This window comes from Nannospalax galili, unplaced genomic scaffold (genome assembly GCF_000622305.1).
Source record: "Nannospalax galili isolate Female #2095 unplaced genomic scaffold, S.galili_v1.0 scaffold1736, whole genome shotgun sequence".
In the NCBI taxonomy this organism is placed as follows: domain Eukaryota; kingdom Metazoa; phylum Chordata; class Mammalia; order Rodentia; family Spalacidae; genus Nannospalax; species Nannospalax galili.
In genome coordinates, this window is record NW_008338645.1 from 465,846 (window position 1) to 486,408 (window position 20,563).

Consider the following 20,563-nt stretch of genomic DNA (forward strand, 5'->3'; position numbering starts at 1 on the left):
ACTCAGAGTAAACCTTTAACCTGGCCTAATCTCTTAGCCAGGGATAGATGAGTTATTTGTTCAGGACAAGATGAGCTAAGGGTTGTTGACCAAGATGCTTTCCCACAGAGTAGGGAGCCTGCACTTTTATGACCAGCTGCTTCCTCCTACCAGCCTAGCAGTGTTCTGCAGGACAGGGATTATCAGAACCACTGTTTTCAGTGCCCCTCCCTTCAGCAGAGAATGCAGCCTGGACCTGTAAGTTTTAGGCTCACCTCACTGTGGTCCTGGCATCCTGGTTTCCTACAGGTGGAGACATGACATTTGGATCTGCTCCAAAAATTAGAGCACCACATACTATTTTCTCCTCCCTTTAGAGTTCATGAAGGGGGCTGGAGAGCTGGCTCAGCAGTTAAGAGCACTGGCTGCTCTTGCAGAGGACTTGGGTACAATTCACAGCCCCCACCTTGCAGCTAACAACCAGTTCCAGGTGATCTGATGCCTTCCTCTGACCTCCGTGGGCACTGTACAACACAGTTGTACTTGAATACATGCAGGCAATACACTCATACACATAAATTAAAAAATTTTAAAGTTCTTTTCAAAAGAATTCACCAGGTTGGAGAGATAGCTGGCTCAGTGGTTAAGAGCACCGGTTGCACTTGCACAGGACCCAGTATCCACACGATGGCTAACAATCATCTGTAACTCAAGTTCCAGGGGATCAAACACCCTCCTCTGACCTCTGTGGGCACTGTACAATATGGGTGCACTTACACACATGCAGGTAATATATTCATACAGATAAAATAAAAATAAATAATTTAATAAACCACTGCTAGAGATGCTTGAGCTAATCAAAGTCAAAATTGTTTCTCACAGCATTTTATTTTATTATTTATTTAGATCTTTTTGAGACAGGGTCTCCCTGCAGCCTGAGCTGACCTGGAACTCACTATGTAGACCAGGCTGGCCTTGAACTCACAGAGATCTGCCTGCCTCTGCCTCCCAAGTGCTGGGATTAAAGGCGTGCACCACCACGCCCAGCTATCTCTTGGTATTTTAAATACCCAAATTCCATTTAAGTCCCTGCAATGAATTCTACAAATATTTTAAAAAAAAATTTTAATAGCCAGGAATGGTGGCACACCTTTAACCCCAGCATTGGGGAAACAGAAGCAGGCAGATCCCTATGAGATCAAGTCCAGCCTGATCTGCAAAGTGAGTTCTAGGCTAGCTGGGCTACATAGTGAGAATGTCTTAATAAATAATTTTAAAAGAAATAATTAAAAGAACTTTGGTGCTAGACATAGTGGCTCATACCAGCAGTTACAATACTTGGGAAACTGAGGCAGGAGGAATCACAAATTCTAGGCTAACCTGGAATTGCTTTTCACCCCAACACCTCCCCCATCATATTTCAGACTGGCCTGGAACTCTCTGGGGTACATGATATGACCCTGTATTGAAATGCCCAAACTGATTCCATCCCGTTTCTGCCCAGCATTCCCCAACCCCTTGCCAGCTGCATGCAACCAGGCAGAATAGCCTCATGGAGGCTGCACCTACACTTTCAGGGAGTACCTTGTTTCTACAATACTTGGAAACTTACAACTAGCTAGGCAGAATGTTCTCTCCCAGATATACCTGCATGTCCAGGGAGCCCATTGTTTCTGCAATTCTGAGAAACTTGTTTTTCTAACCAAAACTTAGGAACTTTTTGCTAACTGAAAACTGTTAATTAACCTGCCCCTGGTATGTTATAACCATGGTTATTGGCTTTGCATCTGGCATGATGTAATTGCGGTTTTAAGCTTTATAAACCTTGCTCTGCCTCTCCTTGGGGTGGAGACTTCTTTTGAGCATGAGCCTGCTCTTGACCTCTGGCTAATTTAAAAGGCCTCTTAATTCAACCATCACTGTGTGGCATTCTTTTGTGCCTCGTGTCAGGTAAAACAGTTTCAAGAGAACAAAGTGTTTTCAGGCTGAAGTTGTCACTAAGTGGTGGAGTGTTTGCCTAGTGTGTGCCAGGCTCTGCATTCCATCCCCAGAAACAGAAGGGAAAGCAGGGGAAGAAAAGAGGGCTGTGGGGAGGCTGACAAGGATGGAGGGATTTGGGTACATGTCCCTGTCCCACTCTATCTTCCAGTTTTATCATCTAGCTGCTTTCTGCTTGGATCCATCTGGGAGTGGGGGTGGGGAGCAACAGGTCAACAGATGAGAAAACAAGAGTTATACATACTGAAGTGGGATAGGAAGATAAGGAAGGGACTGGAGAGCTGGCTCAGTGGTTAAAGCACTGGCTGCTCTTGCAGAGGACCTGGGTTCAGTACTCAGCACCCACATGGTGGCTAACAACCATCTGTAACTCCAGTTCCAAAGGATCTGCTGCCTTCTTTTTGGCCTCCACAGGCATTGCACTTACGTGGTGCACTTACACACATGCAGGCAAAACACTCATACATATAAAATAAAAATATATAAATAATTTAAAAACTAGCAAGAACCATGCTTAAGCACTGAGCATATATGGCCTTTTCAATGATCCCCCACCACTGTGTAAAACTGCAGTATTCAAGGAATCTCACAAGGTGCCTCATTTACAGTAAAAGACCCCTTTATACAATCTTGGAGAGTCAGGGTTTTGTGGTATCAAATTGAAATATTACTCCAGGCACTTCCAGAGCCACCCTATAATCTCATTGACCAAAAGGAGGAAAAAAAAGAGAAGCCATGAAATTGATATACATTTTACTGCTGAGACATTTTGTGATTGTTTCCATTTTCATTTTTGTTGTCGTTTTTGAGTCAGGGTCTCCCTATACCCCCAGCGGGTCTGGAACTCTCTATGTAGACCAGGCTGACCTTGATTTCATAGAGATCCCACCTGCCTCTGCTTTCCAAGTGCTAGGATGTGCCACTACACCCAGCTATTGTTTTAAATTTTTATTACATATATTTATTGTGTGTGGGTACTCACATGTGGAGGTCAGAGGACAATTTTTAAGAATCTGTTCTCTCCTTCTACCATGTGGTCTCTAGGACTGAACTTAGATTATCAGGCTAGTGTCAAGCACCTTTATCCACTGAACTATCTCACCGGCCTTTGAGTTATTCACTTATATTTATTTTATGAGTGTTTTGCCTACATGTATGTAAGTACACCCATCTTGTACCCACAGAGGCCAGAAAAGGGTGTCAGATCTCTGGAGTGGGAGTTGCAGATGGTTGCTAGCTGCCATGTGGATGCTGGGAACTGAACCCCAGTCCTCTTCAAAAGCAGCCAGTGATCTTAACTACTGAGTCCGCTGCTCTCCAGCCTGGACAAATTTTTTATTTCCATTTAATTTTTTAAATTAATTATTTATTTTTTTATGTGTATGAGTGTGTTGCCTGCATGTATGTGAGTGCACCCGTGACATGCGATGCTGCGGAGGGCTTCAGATTCCTCTGGAAGTGGAGTTAAGGACAGTTCATAGCCACCATGCAGGTGCTGGGAATCAAATCTGGGTCCTCTGCAAGAGCAGTCAGTGCTCCCAACTGCTAACCAATCCATCCAGCCCCATAAAGATAATTTTTTTAAGAAAGAAAAAGGGAGCCGGGCGTGGTGGTGCACGTCTTTAATTCCAGCACTTGGGAGGCAGAAGCAGGTGGATCTTTGTGAGTTTGAGGACAGCCTGTTCTACCTAGAGTTCCAGGACAGCTGGGGCTACAGGGAGACCCTGTCTCAAAAAAAAAAAAAAAAAAAAAAGGTTTTCAGAAGAGAACATTAACTGGATGGTATGACTTGCAATAAAAAATATAAACATAAAAATAAAGTCCCTCATGGTTTGGCCCCATGAGGCGCTGAGCCTTCTCACAGGCCCTCCCCAAAGGACTTTCTATTGTATCCCATGTGGCTGAAACAGGTAAGAAGCATGCACAGCTCCTCCCCAATGGGTGAGTTTGGAGTGAGGAATTGAGTGCCTCCAGCCCAGTCCTCTGTTCTCTCCCCACAATGCCCAGGTGGTAAGCCCATAAATGTGGGGTTCAGCCACAGCCCTTTCCCCCAAGCTCAGATCAAAGAACCACTTCAGCATCACCCAGTATTTGGCACCTGCACAATCAAGCTGTTCCAACTGCACAGACAGGAAGCCCCCAACCTCCCCCACTGGGGCTCTGCCTACCCTGGCCTCCGTTATCTCCCTCACTGTCAACTTAACATTCTCCATCTTTCTGTGCTGTTCACTCTGCTAATGAGATGTTCTTGTTTCTGCAAATGCCGAATTTATTCCCTTGTCTGGGTCTTTGTGTGCGTGTGTGTGTGTGTGTGTGTGTGTGTGTGTGTGTGTGTAAAAACATATACATTGACAATAACTTTTAATTTCTTTTATGTAGTGTAGTATAGATAGAGCACACTTCTTTTGAAGTATCTGTCTCATTGCTTAGACTTTGCAGTTGACTGGCATAACTGATAACCCCAAATGGAGGGAAACTGTGAGAGATATTGAAGAGATTTAAGACAGAGAGAGAGAGAGAGAGAGAGGCAGAGAGAGAGAGACAGACACGTGTGGAGGTCAGAGGCAGCTTTCAGGAATGGATTCTCTCCTTCCACCATGTGGGTCTTGGAGATCAAACTCAGGTGATTAGCCTCGACAGTAAGGTCCTTCAGCCATTGAGCCATCTCGCCCTTGTTAGGTGCTGGAGATGAAACCCAGACCCTTGTGCACGCTATGCAAGGGCTCTGCTGCTGACCCACACCCCAGCCCCATCTCAAGGTCTTTGTGTTCCTGTGGTCATCCCCAGCTGTCCTCAAGAGCTTGCTTTTCTTCAGCTCTCAGATCTCTGTGGGGGCCCACCCTGCCCTCTACCACATGTCCACCCTGTCACATACTCTGGCTTACCCTAGGGGTGCTGAAATTCTTCCAAGGATGTTTTTGCTTGAGAGACTGGTCTCACTGTGCAGCCCAGGCTGACCTCAAACATGAGATGCCTACCTTGATGTCTTGCAAACAGGGATCATAGGCCTGTGCCACCACATTAGGCCTACAAGTGTGCTTACCTATTTATCCCCCTGGTTTCCTCCTCCCAGAGCTGCAGGGTACAAGGGTACAGTGAAGCCCTTGTACCTAAAGTGGGGCCTCTATGGGGCTGGAGTTGTGGATCAGTGAGTAGAGTGCTGGCCTAGCAAGAAGCCCTGGGTTCAATCCCCAACACATGAACTAGGTGTGGTGGAGCAAACTAGTAATGCTAGCACTGGGGAGGTGAAGCCAGAACTAGGAGTTCAAGGTCATCCTGAGTTTGAGGCCAGCCTGGGCTGTATGAGACAGAGTTTGGCTCTAAATAAATAAAATGAAAAAATAAGGCCAGACGTGGTGGCACACACCTTTGATCCCAGCACTCTGGAGGAAGCAGGTAGACCTCTGAGTTTGAGATCAGCCTGGTCTACATAGTCAGTCCCAGGCCATCTGTGGTTAGATAGTGAGACCCTGTCTCAGAAAATCAAAATAAATAGAGTGACCATGAAATAGTAAATGTTGGGGTAACACTTGAAAAATGAATACATGGAATGTATTTTTTAAGTGATTTTTTTTAATAGTAAAATATTATATGCTGTAGAAAACTTGAAAAAGGCAGGATACAAAACACAGAAAACCCATTTGAGAACTTAAAAGAACACTTGGATAACTCGGGGGCATTTTCTTGTCCTTGAATCTCCATGCCTGTAGGTAGACAGACAGGTGTGTGCACATGCATAGATAATTCCTTCCAGGCCCTGTAAGGGCCCTGAACCCTACCTACCTGCACCTGTCTGTTCCTGAGGGTGACCCTGAGAACACCCCTGTCTCAAGGGTCTTCCGGAGTCAAGGATTTGTTATAATTAAGGCTTGCCTAACTTGCCCAGGGCCATGGGTTCAATCCCCAGTACTAGAAAAAAAGAGAATAAGGCTTTGCAAAAGAATCATGAGGTAGCTATGATGGCTATTCCTAGACATGAGTATGGGGCTTCAGGGAGGCTGAGTGACAGGACTGAGGTCACCCATCAAGCAGAGAACCCCAGCTCTGGAGGTCCCCAGGTCCTTGATTCCTCTCCTTCAGACCTTCAGTCCCCTTGCACCTGATTAATTCCCATGCTTCAATTTGCTGCTTGGAGGGCCAGCTCTGACCCGCAGGGCTGGCAGTGTCACATCCACCAGTCCATGGACTCTTTGGGGCAGGCCCTGACAATGACCATGCAGTGTGGCAGGCCCTTGCACAGAACTTTTTCGGCCTCCTGGCCCTCCCAGCCCAGGCCCTGCACCTCCAGCACTCTGAGCTTGGGCATGGTGAGGCAGGACTTCACAATCTGAGCGGGGGTGGGCATTTCTGGAGTGATGAGAGGCCCCTGGAGGCACAGGCTCTCAAGGGCCGGCATGCCCTCCAGAAACACCAGGCCTTGGGCTGACAGGCCCCCGACTGTCAGGCGGATCTTTCGCACATCTCGCAAATGGCGGCTGATGGCCAGCAGGGTGCTGTCAGCTGACAGAGTGCAGCCCAGCACCTCCAGCCTCTGCAAGTAGCTGAGCTCCTGCAGGCTAGTATCCAGGCCGGTCTCAGTGACGCGGTAGGTGCCACCGAGCACAAGGGAGCGCAGGGCCCGGAAGCGCGTGAGGCCCTGCAGGTGCTCATCACGGAAGGCTGGCACGCGATCCAGCACAATGCACTCGAGAAGCGGCAGCACAGTGGGGTCCTGCTCCTTCAGCAGCCAGGCCATGGAGATCTCGCAGCTGTGCAGCTCCAGGGTCCTCAGCGTGCCTGGAAGGCTGGTGATGGGCACTGTGCTCAGGTCTGCTACATGCAGGCACAGGCGCCTCAGATTCGGGCACTTATGACCCAGGGCCCGCATCAGGGCGGGGGACAGCTGTGGGGCCTGCGAACCTGAGAACAGGTAGCCGCCCATGCGCAGGGAGTGTAGCCGCGACGCCATGTACCGGCGCAGCAGGTGCCACATCACTTTCGGCCGCATCTGGAAGAACCAGAGATCCCGGTACCGGTGAGAGGTACCTAGCTGGTCACACACACGCCCCTCTCCCCCTGGACATGGGTTTTGGGATCCCTGGGATGCTCCGCTCCTTCCGGCTTCCTTCCCGGGAGCAAGAACAGTTTCCTTTGCAAGGTGTGGGGGCACACGCCTATGATCCCAGCACTCAGGTGAGGCTGAGGCAGGAGGATGCAGAGCTCCAGCCTCGAAAATATGGTAGATAGAGGGGCTGGAGAGAGTGCTGAATGGTTAAGAGCATTGGCTGCTCTTGCAGAGGACCAGGGTTTGATTCCCAGCACCCACATGGTGGCTAACAACCGTCTATAACTTCAGTTCCAGGGGAACTTCTGACCTCCAAGTGGGCACTGAACGACATGGGTGCAATTACATACATGCAGGCTCAGACACATAAAATAAAAATAATAAATAAAATTTTTTTAAAAAGAAAATAAGTTAGGCATGGTGGCACATGCCTTTAATCCCAGCACTCAGGAGGCAGAGACAGGCAAATCTCAAGGCCAGCCTGGTCTACATGGTGAGTTCCAGGTCAGCTGGAGCTACAGGGAGACCCTGTCTCAAAAAAAAAAAAAAAAAAAAAAAGACCAAAAAACAAATTTGTTTTGTGCATACACATGTGTGCAGGCATGTAGGTCAGAGGTCAATGTAGGGTCTTTTTCTCTATTGCTCTTCACCTTAATATTTCAGACAAGGTCTTTCAATGACCCTGGAGCTCGCTGCTTCAGCTACACTGGCTGGCCAGTGAGCCCCTGGGATCCACTTCTCTCTACCTCTCAAGTGCTGGGATAAAAGCTGCATGCCACAGCACCTCACTTTTATACAGGCTCTTGATTGAACTTATACTTGCAAGCATTTTACCCACTAAGCCATCTCTCCAGCTCCCAAATCATTTTTCAAAAATGTTTATAAGTGTTTTGCCTGCATGTATGTAAGTGCAACTGTGTGTGAAATACCTGTGGAGGCCAAAAGAGGGTGTCAGATTCCCTGGAACTAGAGTTAACTAGTTAACTGCCATCTGAGAGCTGGGAACTAAACCAGGGTCCTCTGCAAGAGCAAGCAGTGCTCTTAACCACTGAGCCAGCTCTCCTGCCCCCACCAAATCATTTAAAAAATATATTTAATTTGGGGCTGGCAAGGTGGCTCATTGGGTAAAAGTACTATGCAAACCTGATGACCTGAGTTTAATACCAGAAATCCACAGTGGACAGAGAGGACCAACTCCCAAAAGTTGTTTTGTGACCTCAACAGGAGTACCACGATGGCACATGAGCATCAAGCAAACACACAATAAATAATATTTTTTTCAAGAATTTGGCATGTGTTTGTGTATTGCTGGGAATCAAACTGGGGGTCTCAAGGGTTCTACTGCTGAATTATACCCCAAGAGGCTAATTACTAAAAGTTTTTAATTAGCTACAAAGTAATAGGTTTCATTCTAGAATTTACAAACATAATTTTTGTTAATTTTTGTTTTCTTTTTTTTGGGGGGGGGCTCTTTTTGAGACAGGGTCTCCCTGTAGCCCCAGCTGTCCTGCTGGCCTCGAACTCACAAAAATCCACCTGCCTCTGCCTCCCAAGTGCTGGGATTAAAGGTGTGTGTCACCACGCCCAGCTTTTGTTTTCTTTTTAAACAGGATCTCACTGTGTAGCCACAGCTGGTCTAGAACTTGCTGACATTCAACTGCCTCTGCCTTCTAAGGGCTGGGATTAAAGATGTAGGTCACCAAACCCAGCAATTTTGGTTAATCTTGTTGCTCCCTCCCCCCACCATTTTTGTATTAAGACAGGGTTTTGCCATGTAGCCCAGGCTGGCCTGAACCCATAGTAATCCTCCTGCCCCTGTTTTTCAAGTACTGGGTTATGTACCCAGTCAGGAATTAAGCTCGCTAGCCAGCAGTCTAGCCAAACTGGTTAACTCCAGGCGTTTTTCATTTTTTGAGGTTGGTCTGCAAAGTCTATGTAGTTGAGGATGATCTTGAATTTATGATCCTCCTGCCTCCACCTGACAGCTGGGGTGACAGGCAGGGGCCACCACACTTGAGTCACAAAAAAAAAAAAAAAAAAACCCAGATAGAAAAGGCATGAAAGTATAAGGGGTGGGGGGGGGGAGGAAGGGGATCAACAAGGGTGGGAGTGGACAAAAGAAGGAGATGGGGTGAATAGGATCAAAATACCTCATGTGTATAACATGAAAATGTCATAATGAAACCTATTATTGCGTATAAGTAATATTATGCTAAAACAGGCCTTTTTGATGACTCCATGGATGAAGGTACTTGCTACTCAAGCAAGCCTAGTGACCTGAGTTCAATCCCTGGAACTGCTGAGATATCTCTGCAGCCCCCTATTTGTTTTGTTTTTTGAGATAGGGTCTCACTATGGAGTCCAGTCTGGCCTGGAACTCAAGAGCACTGCCTCAGCCCCTAATGGGGATTATACATGGGCAATACCACACCTGGCTAATTTCAATATTTTTATTAGAATTATTCATGATTTGTATAATTTCCTTTTTCTTCCTTAAAGATTTATTTATGAGTATGTATGTATGTGTGAATGTATGGGCACATGCATGTGGGTGCACATGCCTGTGCACCCAAGGCTACAAGAGTGCAAAGGGTTCCTTGGAACTGGAACTACAGGAACTTTTGAAACCCTCAGCTTGCTATGTGGGTGCTGGGATCCAAATTTTGCCCCTCACGATTGCGGAGCAAGCACTCTGAACTTATGAGCTCTCTCCAGCTTGATTTGTATAATTTCTTAAAAACCAATGTGCACTGATAAATTATACCTTAAAAAGGAGGGGGGCCTCAGTGGTTAAGAGCACTGGGTGCTCTTTCAGAGGACCTGGGTTCAGTTCCCAGCACACACATGTCAACTAACAACTGTCTGTAACTCCAGTTCCAGGGGACTGGATGTCCTCTTCGGCCTCTGCAGGCACTGCATACACTGAAAAGAAACCTCATATTTGGCTCCAGAATAAATTATCTCTGATCTTTGAGATGAGAGTTGTGGGGGGTTTTTTGTTTTTGTTTTTTTTTTTTTTTGGTCTTTTTGAGACAGGGTCTCCCTGTAGCCCTGGCTGACCTGGAACTTGCTATGCAGACCAGGCTGGCCTCGAACTCACATATCTGCCTACCTCTGCCTCCTGAGTGCTGGGATTAAAGGCGTGCACCACCATGCCCAGCAGAGAGTTGTGTTTTTATCATCAACAAGACCCTAAAAAAAAAGGGGGCTATGGTGTGGCTCTCTTGGTAAAGAGCTAGTCTAGGACTCATGAGACTTCTGGTTTGATCTCCAGGTATGGCAGTGCACACCTGTTATCCCAGCAGAGAGGTGGAAAGAGGATCAAAGTTAAGGTCATCCTCAGCCACACAGTCAACTTCTGGAAGCCTTCCTGGGCTACAGAAGACAGTCTCAAAAAAACAAAACAAGCCAGGTGTGGTGGCACTTGCCTTTAATCCCAGCACTCGTGAGGCAGAGGCAGGCAATCTCTGTTTGAGGTCAGCCTGATCTACATAGCAAGTTTTAAGTCAGCTGGGGCTACAGTGAGACCCTGTCTCAAAAACCAAAACAAGGGGCTGGAGAGATGGCTCAGTGGTTAAGAGTACTGGCTGCTCTTGCAGAGGGCCTGGGCTCTATTCCCAGCACCCACATGGTGGCTAACAACCGCCTATAACTCCAGTTTCAGGGGCTCCAATGCCCTCTTCTGATCTCTGTGGGCACTGCATGACATGGGTGCACTTGCATGCAGGCAATACACTCATATACATAAAATAAAAATTAAAAAATATATTTAAAAAACAAAACTAAACAATAAAACCACAAATTAAAAAGAGAAAACAGATAATGTAATACTCATAAACTATCATATATTATATGCTGAGCACAGGCCAGACTCAGTTCTAAGCCTTTTTTCTGTACTAGTACTAGTGGCTAAGTACACCAGAGAGGAAGGTACTTTTTCTTTTCTTGGTGCTAGTAAAGGAACCCAGGGTTTCACCAGAGCTAGATGACCTGTTACAGCTCCGGCTCTGCAAGCTTTTTATTTTTTATTTTTTGGTCTTTTTGAGACAGGGTCTCCTAGTAGCCCCAGCTGGCCTGGAACTTGCTATATAGACCAGGCTGGCCTCAAACTGACAGAGAGATCAGCCTGCCTCTGTCTCCCAAGGGCTGGAATTAAAGGCATGTGCTGCCACACTCAGCTTCTGCAGGCTTTTTTTTTTTTTTTTTAGAAAAAAAAACATTTTTATTTTATGTATATGAGTATTTTGTCTGCATGTAAGTGCACCATATGCATGCAATGTCCATAGAGGCCAGAAGAGGGGATTGGATTACCTGGCACTGGAGTTACAAAGACGGTTGTTAGCCACCATGTGGGTGATGGAAACTGAACCAGGGAAATAGGGTCCTCTGCAAAAGCAGCCAGTGCTCTTGACCACTGAGCTAGCTCTCCAGGTCTTCCCCACCCCTTTTTCTTGAGACAAGGCCTCACTATGTGGCTATGTAACCCTGGCTGGTTTGTAACTCTCTATGTAGAACAGGTTGGCCTTGATCTCAGAGATTCACCTGCCTCTGCCTCCCAAGTGCTGGCACATAAAGCATATGACACCACAGCTGGCCAGAAACTGTTCTTTATTCGTTTTCTTGGATTTTTTTGAGACAGGGTCTCTCTATAGCCCCAGCTGGCCTGGAGTTTGCTGAGGACATCAAGGATGGCATCAGGAAAGTCTTCAGACTGTGTGGCAGGGAATTCCAAGCCTTTAAATCCCATCACTCGGGAGGCAGAGGCAGGTGGATCTCTATGAGATCGAGTCCAGCCTGGTCCATACGGAGAGTTCCAGGCCAGCAGCTGTAGCTGCATAGTGAAGGAAGGATGAAAGAATGGGAGGGAGAGAGGAAAGGAGAGAGGGAGGGAGGAACAGACAAAAATCTGCACTGGGCACTGGGCAAGGTGGCCGGCGCCTGTAACCGCAGCCCTCGGGAGGTTGAGGCTAGAGGATGGTGAGTTGGATGCCAGTCTGGGCTGCAGACCCTGTTTCAAACAGAACAAAGCAAAGCAACCTCCAAACAAACAGAAAACCCAAATCAACAAACAAACCAAAAACCCAGAAAATAACAAAATCCCAAGAAACAAATAGGAAATCAACAACAAAACCCATAAATTTAAAATACAAACGCGAACAAACGAACAGTGGGACGCTCGGGCGGTGTCTACGTACGGTGTAGAGCGTCAGGTCAACGTGTCGCCACAGCCACCGGTCGTCCACTAGCCTCTTCCAGCGGTGACAGACCCTGGGGCAGTGGACAGGTCGTTAGCACCACCCAGGCCGGCAGGGACCCGATCCGCACCTGGGGCCGTGCCCCTGCCCGGCTTTTACCCCGAGGAGCGGGACCGCACCTGGAGATGCGGATCCGGTCCCGGACCGGCAGATAGGAGAAGATCTCCAAGAGCACCAAGTCCGGCAGTTCAAACACTGTCGCCATGGTCCTGTGATTCCGGGTTTCCGCTTCCGGTGGCGGCCAGGCCGCGCTCCCCTGAGGGCGTTGAGGTGGCAGGGGTTGGCGGGCCGGGTGCGACTTTCAGAGGCCGGCCCGGGAGTCCCACTTTACTGTCTCAGGAAGGGGCTGGGAGTGCGGCAAGAGCGAGCCAGGTTTCGCGATAGCTCGGAGACCGGTGCCAAAGACTGACCAGGCTGCGGTTGGCGCGACTCCAGCAGGGAGCGGCCCGGGGGCGTGGCCAGGGCAGGGGGCGGGATCTAGAACACGCAGCAAACCCGAGGCGTGATTGGGCGGGGAGAGGCCAGGGGCGTGACCAGAGAGGGGGCGGGAATGAGGGCAGGCTTCAAGCCCAGAGGGCGTAACTGAGAGCAGACAAGCCGTGAGACCAGGCCAGGGAGAGGCCAGGGGGCGTGGCTGAGGAGAGCGGCCAGGGCCGGGGGCGGGGTAGCGTGATCAAAGAGGGCGGTGCTGAGGGCAGGCAACAAGCCAGGAGGGAGGGAGTGGGAGAAGAGATGCTCAGGGATCTGGAGAGGCTAAGGAGCATGTCTGGATCAAGGGGCGGGGTTGAGGGCAGCAAACCAGAGGCGTGACTGGGCCGGGAGCGGCCCGAGCGCTTGGCCGGAGCCTGGGAGCCCCGCAGAGAACAAGCTGCAAACCCCGGAGGCGTGGCTCCAGCGCCGGCAGGAGCAGACAAAGCTGGTGTCAGACAACACCGGGAGAAACTTGAGGGGGAAGAGGCTAAGGCATAGCAAGAACCCTGGCTGGAGCTGACGACCAAGCCTATAAAGTTTAGCTGAATCACAAGGGGCAAGCCTAGAATGGGTGGGCAGGATAGGAGAGGCTGTGGGATAAGATCAGAGTCATCATTAAACAAGGACAGAGCCCTCTAAGCATCCCTGGGGGCAGGGCCTGGGGCTGGATGTGCAGCTCAGGCCCTGGGTTCGATCCCCCCAACATCGCAAAAGAAGTGGGGGGTAGGAAAGGCTGGTATAAACAGTGGTAGAGAGCTTGCGTGAGACTTACTCTCCAGTACCGAAAATAAATAAATAAATAAATAATAAATAAATAAATAGTCTGAGAGGTGTTGAAGGGTAGGAACTAGGCTCTGCAGTGAATTTGGAACCGATCCAGACCATAAGGAAGGGCGGGAAGTCACTGGAGACCATAATTGTGGGGAGTCTGGGTAGGATCATCAAGCGAAGGAGGCGGGTCCAGGGCGTGGCGATCTCTAAAGCCCCAACAGAAAGCGAAACTTTTTTTGCTGCCTACACAAAATATGGTATTGGTTAAGCATAAGGCCCTGTTGGATTTTTCATTTAGAGATGTCTGTCAAGGTGATCTCCACAGAGACTGTGTTGACCCTCCCACCGAATCTATATGGTCATTCGGTAGTGAAGTAGTGTGCTTAACATGGGCAAGGTCCTGGGTTTGATACTTAGCACTACGAATGTACAAGAGAACGGTATGTAGTTCGATTCCACACATATAGGGCGAGTGCGCGAGCACACACAGACACACACAAATATGCCCCAAATAAAATGCAAGTAATTTGCCAGTCGTGATGGTGTAGGCCTATAATCCAGTAATTCGGGAGGCTGAGGCAGGAAGTTCACGAAGCTCAGTGTGGACTATATAGTGATACCCTATTTCAAAAAAACCTTTCTTTTTTTGCTCCTTTTTGAGACAGGGTCTCTCTGTAGCCCCAGATGTCCTGGAACTCAAGACCAGGCTGGCCTTGAATTTACAGAGATCCGCCTGCCTCTGCCTCCCGAGTGCTGGGATTAAAGGCGTGCGCCACCACGCCCGGCCTAAAGCGATCTTTTAAAAACGAATCACGGTATGCTCACCGATCTGCGAGAATCTTATCTGCTGAGAAGGAAAAACAAATCCTGTCACAGAAGCTGGTTGAATTTAGGAAGGGACCCCTGTCCCATTAGTTTTCAGGAATCTGGAATCTGGTATATGGTGTTTCTCGAAGATAAAGAAGCAAAGCAAAAGCTCTTTCCCACTGCAGCGTTTCCAGCATCCTCGGAGGGAGGATGGCGACGCCCTGGTGGTGCGCCTCCCGTGCAGAATCAGACTTCGTCTATATCGACTGGAGTCTGCATCTTGGGTGTCGTGAAAACAGACGCGGCAGGTAGAGGGGAGAGATGAGCAAAGGCTTTAGGGCTCAGTTCTGAATGAAGGAACAAGGCCATGGAGCCGGCAGGACTTCATTCTCCCTGTTCGGTGGCCTAGGTTCTGCCGTAAGCGGCTTCGTCCGGTTTGGGAATGGTAGATCATCCCCGACCCTGGGGATCCTCTGGGTCTCTTTCATAAGGAACGAATCTCCAATAGAAGCTTTCCACGTGCTGGGCGTCGTTCTCAAATCCTCCCATAGCCTCCCTTAACCTCAGCATATCCCTAACCAGCCTTAGATCATCCAAACTGCGCCACAGACTCGCAAACAAGTGTCTGCCCGGAACCTTGAAGCACCTTGTCAGACGCTAACAGGAACACGGACCTAAGGGAAAGGACACTTCCTGTCTCGTACTTCCGCTTCCTGTTTCAGCTTAAATTGAGTCAGGGCTCGGCGTTCTGGGTAGGAAGTTGTGGCGTTGGTAGGTTGGAGACGTTTCGAAGTGAGGGAGCGCAACAGAGAGGCCGGAGATTGAGGGAGGCGATGTTGGGCGGCCCGGACTCCGGCCGAAGGGCCGGAGATGCGGCTGCCTGGGGTCCCTCAACTCAGACGCTGGACTTGGAACTGCTGGTGTTCGCGTCGTTGGTTGGGAGAAGGGAGGACAGAATATTCAACTGGAGGGGGTTGACTTAGGGCCTGGCATTGGGGGTACCTTCAGACTGGGGCTTCAGGGGGCTGTGACACCCCAGAAGTCCTGATCTCCCATTCTCTCCCTTCACCCTGTATAGCTCCAGTCACAATGATCGAGGTGGTTTGTAACGACCGTCTGGGGAAGAAAGTGCGCGTCAAGTGCAAGTATCCACCGAAGGGTGAAAGGTCACAGGCAGTGGTTTCTGGGGAAGATTGTGGTGTTGGGTGGATTTTAGTTAAATGAGATGGGTGCATGAGGTATGTTCCTAATATCTTCCTGGTTCTACCTCTCCCTCCCATTTGCCTTAACTCCTCTGCACCCAGCACCGATGACACCATCGGGGACTTGAAGAAACTGATCGCAGCCCAGACTGGCACTCGTTGGAATAAGATAGTGCTGAAGAAGTGGTGAGTAATTGCTGAGTGGTGGCACAGGCCTTTAATCCCAGCACTTGGGAGGCAGGTAAATCTCTGAGATCGAGGCCCACCTGGTCTACATAGCGAGTTCCAGGCCTGCTGGGGCTACATAGTGACACCTGTCTTAAAAATAAACAAGAAGTGTTGAGTGAACTGGTTTGGTATAGCCATGGGCTGGTCTGGATTAGGCTGGAAGGTTTTGACCTGGGCAGTGCTGCAGTGCTGCAGATGATGGCTCAGCCTGTTTTCAGGGTAGAAACTGTCCATCAGCTTCTCTCAGAAAAGTCTCTCCCATAGGTACACGATTTTTAAGGACCACGTGTCTCTGGGAGACTGTATCCTTTGATTGAGTTCTTTTTTATTTATGTGTATGAGTGTGCTTCCTGCATGTGTGTGAGGGCACCCATGTTGTGCAGTGCCACGGAGGTCAGAAAAGGGCTTCAGATTCCCCTGGAACTGGAGTTAAGGATGGTTCATAGCCACCATGTGGGTGCTGGGAATCGAACCCGGGTCCTCTGAAAGAGCAGTCAGTGCTCTTAACTGCTGAGCCATCTCTCCAGCCCCAACTTTTTTTTTTTTTTTAATATTTTATGTGTAGCAGTGTATTGCCTGCATGTATGTAAGTGAACCTGTGTCATGAAGTGTCCATGGAGGTCAGAAGAAGGCTTCAGATCCTCTGGACCTGGGGTTACAGATGGTTGTTAGCCACCATATGGGTGCTGGGAACAGAACATGGTCCTCTGCAACCAGTTCTGTGAACTGATGAGCCTTTTCTACAGTCCCCTTGATTGACTTCCTGAGTCTAAATACTTCCCTCACATTCTTTTGGTTCTGTACTGGGGCCTGTAGGAAATGAACCAAATGAGATCCTTAGAGGGAGGCCTGTGATGACTGCTGAGAGAATGGGAACTGTGAAATTACTTTGCTGGGAGAATGGTTGGTGAAATAGTTTGACTTGGTTCACAAGGACATTGACCTCAGGTTTAAAATGTTACTGTTTGGCATGGTGGGACACATCTTTAATCCCCAGTACTTGGGAGGCAGAGACAAGTGAATCTCTGAGTTCCAAGCCAACTTCACCTACATAGCAAGTTCCAGGGGGCTGGGGGTGGGGGGTGGAGAACGGGTATGGTGCACATGGGGAGGCCATGAACAACTTTCTGGGGTCAAATCTCTCCAAACTTTATGTGGGTTCTGGGGGTTGGACTCAGGTGAACAGGCTTGCTTGGCAAGTGACTTTATGTGCCCCTGTATATTTTATAGTTTGGGTTCTAGGTGTTGAGCCTCTCACTCAGATCAGTGGTGAGTGAGTGTAGGGTAGAGCCAGATCCTCTGAATATTCCTTAACACCTGTCCTTCAGATGAAATCCACGATGGGATGAACCTGGAGCTTTATTACCAGTAGAGTTCATTCCCCCCAACCCATGCTTCTCTCCCAATCCTGCCCTCCTCTCCCACCATGATCTGACACACTGTATGAATGCCTGTTTTTAACAAGTCATGTGAATAAAAAAATTTGCGTGCTGCTTCATTGCTGTCCTGCTTGTGTGAAAGCTGTCTTCCTGAGGGGAGAACTGGTATCTGGGGGTAAATAACTCAGTATACAGCTGCCCTGGGAGAGCAAGCTCTACTGGAGGCTGGGCCTGGTGGGCCACACCTGTCATCTGAGCTCTAGAAAGCAGGAGGATCAGGCCTTCCAGGGTGTCCTCAGCTACATAGAAAGTTCAGAGATAGCCTGGGGTACATAAGACCCTGTCTCAAACAAAAGTCCACCAAAGGGAGGAGTGAACCAGCGGAGTGGGAGCTAAAACTCTGCCATTTGCTTTGGGTCTCTGAAGAGTAGAGACCCTGGGGTATTGTCATTAGAAAAGACCACAAACCTGCCTAGGGATAATAGATGCAGTAGTCAGCAATGCAGGCTCTGGCTTCAGACAGCACAGGTGGGATGCCTACCCCAACAGCTGAGTGGCCTTGGACAGGTCATGTGACTTCCCTAGGCCTCTGCTGCAATGGTTTGTGCCAACAACTTGGTTTGAAATGGACTCCTTGTGTGGGGCATTTAGGGAGGGAGGGAGTCTTTGAAGAGATGTGATGGTCAGTCTTCATTGTCAGTTTGACTGCATTTAGAATCACCTAGGAGATGGCTTTGGGCATGCCTGTGAGGGCTTTTCCAGAGAAGTTGAACTGAAGAAAGACCCACCTGGAATCAGTGGGCAGCACCTTTACATGCATTGGGTTGAGAACTGAATGAAAAGGAGAAAGCCAGGTGAGCACAGCATTTGTCTCTGCTGCCCAACTGCATGTACAATGTGACCAGCCACCTTGTGTTCCTGCTGCCATGCCTGCCCCACCACAGACTATGGCTGTGCCTAAACTGAGCCAAACGCTTCCCTGAATGTGCTTCTGCCACATACTTAGAGTGGAACAGTAATGGCAGTGATTGGATCAGGAGGACTCTGCTCATGGGTGGCTGGGTTATTTCAGGAACTCTGCTGTTATTTGGCTTACCTCTAGTGTGCTTGCTTTTCATCTCAACTCCCCATGTCACCTTGAAACTCTACAGAATCCCCACTGCCAAGAAGGCTCTTAAAAAATGTCCTGGGGGCTGGAGAGCCGGCTTAGCAGTTAAGAGCATTGGCTGCTCTTGCAGAGGACCTGGGTTTGGGTCCCAGCACCCACATGGAGGCTAACAACTTCTGTAACTCCAGTTCCAGGGGATCCTATGTCCTCTTCTGGCCTCTTTGGGCATTACACATACATGGTACACTCACATGCAGGCAAACACTCATACACATAAAATGTTTTTATTATTTTAATTTTGTGTGTATGAGTATATTGCCTGTATGTATGTAGATACACCTGTATTGTGCAATTCCTGCAGAGCTCAGAAGAGGGCATCGGATTCCCCTTGAACTGGAGTTACAATCGTTAACCACGATGTGGATGCTGGGAATTGAACTCAGGTCTATTGCAAGAGCAACCAGTGTTCTTAACCACTAAGCCAACTCAAGTCCCATAAAAATGTTTTTTAAAAATGTCCTTCAACACTAGACATTCTAATATAAGGGCCAAACTGAATTTTGTTTTAAGATAGGATCTCATGTAACTCAGACTGGCCTTGAACTCATTACATAATTCCAAGGATGACCTTCAACTTACGGGGTTTTTTTGTTGTTTATTTTGTTTTGAGATGGGGTCTCCCTGTAGCCCCAGCAGGCCTGAGACTCACTATGTAGACCAAGCTGGCCTGGATCTCATACAGATCCACCTGCCTCTGCCTTCTGAGTGCTGGGTGCCACTAGGCCCAGCTGATGACTAGCTTTTGATCTTCCTGCCTCCACCTCTCAAGTGTTAGGATTCCATGCAAGTGCCCCCATGCCTGGTTCATGCAGTGCTAAAGATGGAACCCGGGGCTTCATGCATGCTAGGCAAGTACTCTACCAACTGAGAGCTTCAGACACCACCTACTTTTTGACAGGGTCTCTTGCCCAGGTTGCTCTCAAACAGGATCCTCCTATTTTAGCTACCCAAGTAGCTGTAAAACATTTTTTTAATATTTTATTTTTATTTTATGTGTATGCATGTATTGCCTGCATGTAGGTAAGTGCACCCGTGTTGTACAATGTCCGAGGAGGACAGAAGAGGCTGTCAGATCCCCTGGAACTGGAGTTATGGACAGTTGTTAGCTGCCATGTGGGTGCTGGGATTCAAACCTGGGTCTTCTGCAAGAATAGCCAGTGTTCTTAACCACTGAGCCATCTCTCCAGCCCAAAATATTTTTTTAAATGCATGAGTGTGTCTCTGTGTTCATGTGCACAAAGGTGCATGTGTGAGCTTTTTGTGTGTGAAGAGGCCAGAGGACAGCCTTGGGTGCTATCTTCACGAATGCCAGCCAACTCTGAGACAGGGTCATTTGTTTACCTGGAGCTCACCAATTAACTGGACTGGCTGACCAGTGAGCCACAGGGATCCTCCTGTCTGCCTCCCTAGCACTAGAATTTCAAGTGCACACTACCACCCCTTGCATTTTTACATGGGTTCTGGGTATCAAATTTAGCTCCTCATGTTTTTGAAACACTTTACCTATCTCCCCAACCCCAAACTGTTATTCTTCACAGATTTCCCAGCTTCTGGTATTTAGTTATAGCGACAGAAAACAAAGATAACCTTATTTTCCTTTGCCAGATTTGGGCATTGTGAACGGCAGATGAGAGAAAGTGGGTGTAGGCAACCTGGGCTCCTGGCAATTCAAGACAAAAATGAGACCATAATGGACAGAAACAGGTTTGTGGCACAGGCTATGAGCCTTGCCCCAGACCTTAAAAGTTTTTAAAATACGGGGGCTGGAGAGATGGCTCAGCAGTTAAGAACCCTGGTTGTTCTTGCAGAAGACCTGGGTTCGAATCCAAGCACCCGTAACTCCAACTGCCCATAACTCCAGTTCCAGGGGGTCTGACAGCCTCTTCTGACCTCCAAGTTGGATCCCCTGTAACTGGAGTTACAGAAGGTTTTTAGTACCATGTGGGTGCTGGGAACCAAACATTCACTCTAGCCCAAGCTAGCCAGGAACTCACTATGTAGCCTAGGCTGGCCTCCACAGTCATGGTCCTGCCTCAGTTTGGCAAGTACTGGGATTACATGTGCGAGCAATCATGCCAGCATGCTTTTTACTCTTAAGTCACGTCTCCATTAACTATAAAAATGTTATATTCCCATCCCAGTTAACAGTCAAGATCACCCTGCACAGACAGAGCACATCTCCAGGGGATAGTAGAATGAGTCAAGTTGACAACATTAAACTTCTCAGTCTTTAGTCCCAGCACTCCCTGTCACAAAAAAAA

At 48.5% G+C, this 20,563-nt stretch overlaps 2 protein-coding genes across 9 annotated transcripts; one reads left to right on the forward strand and one right to left on the reverse strand.

Annotated features, from left to right (window-relative positions):
- Positions 1–5,515: 5,515 nt before the first annotated feature.
- Fbxl12 (F-box and leucine rich repeat protein 12) lies at positions 5,516–14,953 on the reverse strand. Of its 7 annotated transcripts, none has more exons than XM_008833197.3 (4): positions 14,344–14,953; positions 12,396–12,532; positions 12,217–12,289; positions 5,516–6,964 (listed from the first exon to the last, which is right to left on the reverse strand). In XM_008833197.3, the coding sequence occupies exons 2-4, from the start codon at positions 12,479–12,481 to the stop codon at positions 6,143–6,145; spliced, it is 981 nt and encodes a 326-aa protein (XP_008831419.1). In that variant the 5' UTR covers positions 12,482–12,532; positions 14,344–14,953; the 3' UTR covers positions 5,516–6,142. The 7 variants fall into 7 exon arrangements, with proteins under 7 accessions (XP_008831419.1, XP_008831418.1, XP_008831416.1 ...); XM_008833196.3 differs by having other exon boundaries at positions 12,396–12,753; positions 14,344–14,952; XM_008833194.3 differs by having other exon boundaries at positions 12,396–13,337; positions 14,344–14,952.
- Positions 14,954–14,993: 40 nt separating this feature from the next.
- On the forward strand, positions 14,994–17,253 carry Ubl5 (ubiquitin like 5). 2 transcript variants are annotated; one of them, XM_029563562.1, is made up of 5 exons: positions 14,994–15,096; positions 15,404–15,491; positions 15,630–15,713; positions 16,020–16,057; positions 17,084–17,253. In XM_029563562.1, exons 2-5 carry the CDS (start codon positions 15,415–15,417, stop codon positions 17,125–17,127), a joined length of 243 nt encoding a protein of 80 aa, XP_029419422.1. In that variant the 5' UTR covers positions 14,994–15,096; positions 15,404–15,414; the 3' UTR covers positions 17,128–17,253. The 2 variants fall into 2 exon arrangements, with proteins under 2 accessions (XP_029419422.1, XP_008831421.1); XM_008833199.2 differs by having other exon boundaries at positions 15,404–15,470.
- Positions 17,254–20,563: the final 3,310 nt, after the last annotated feature.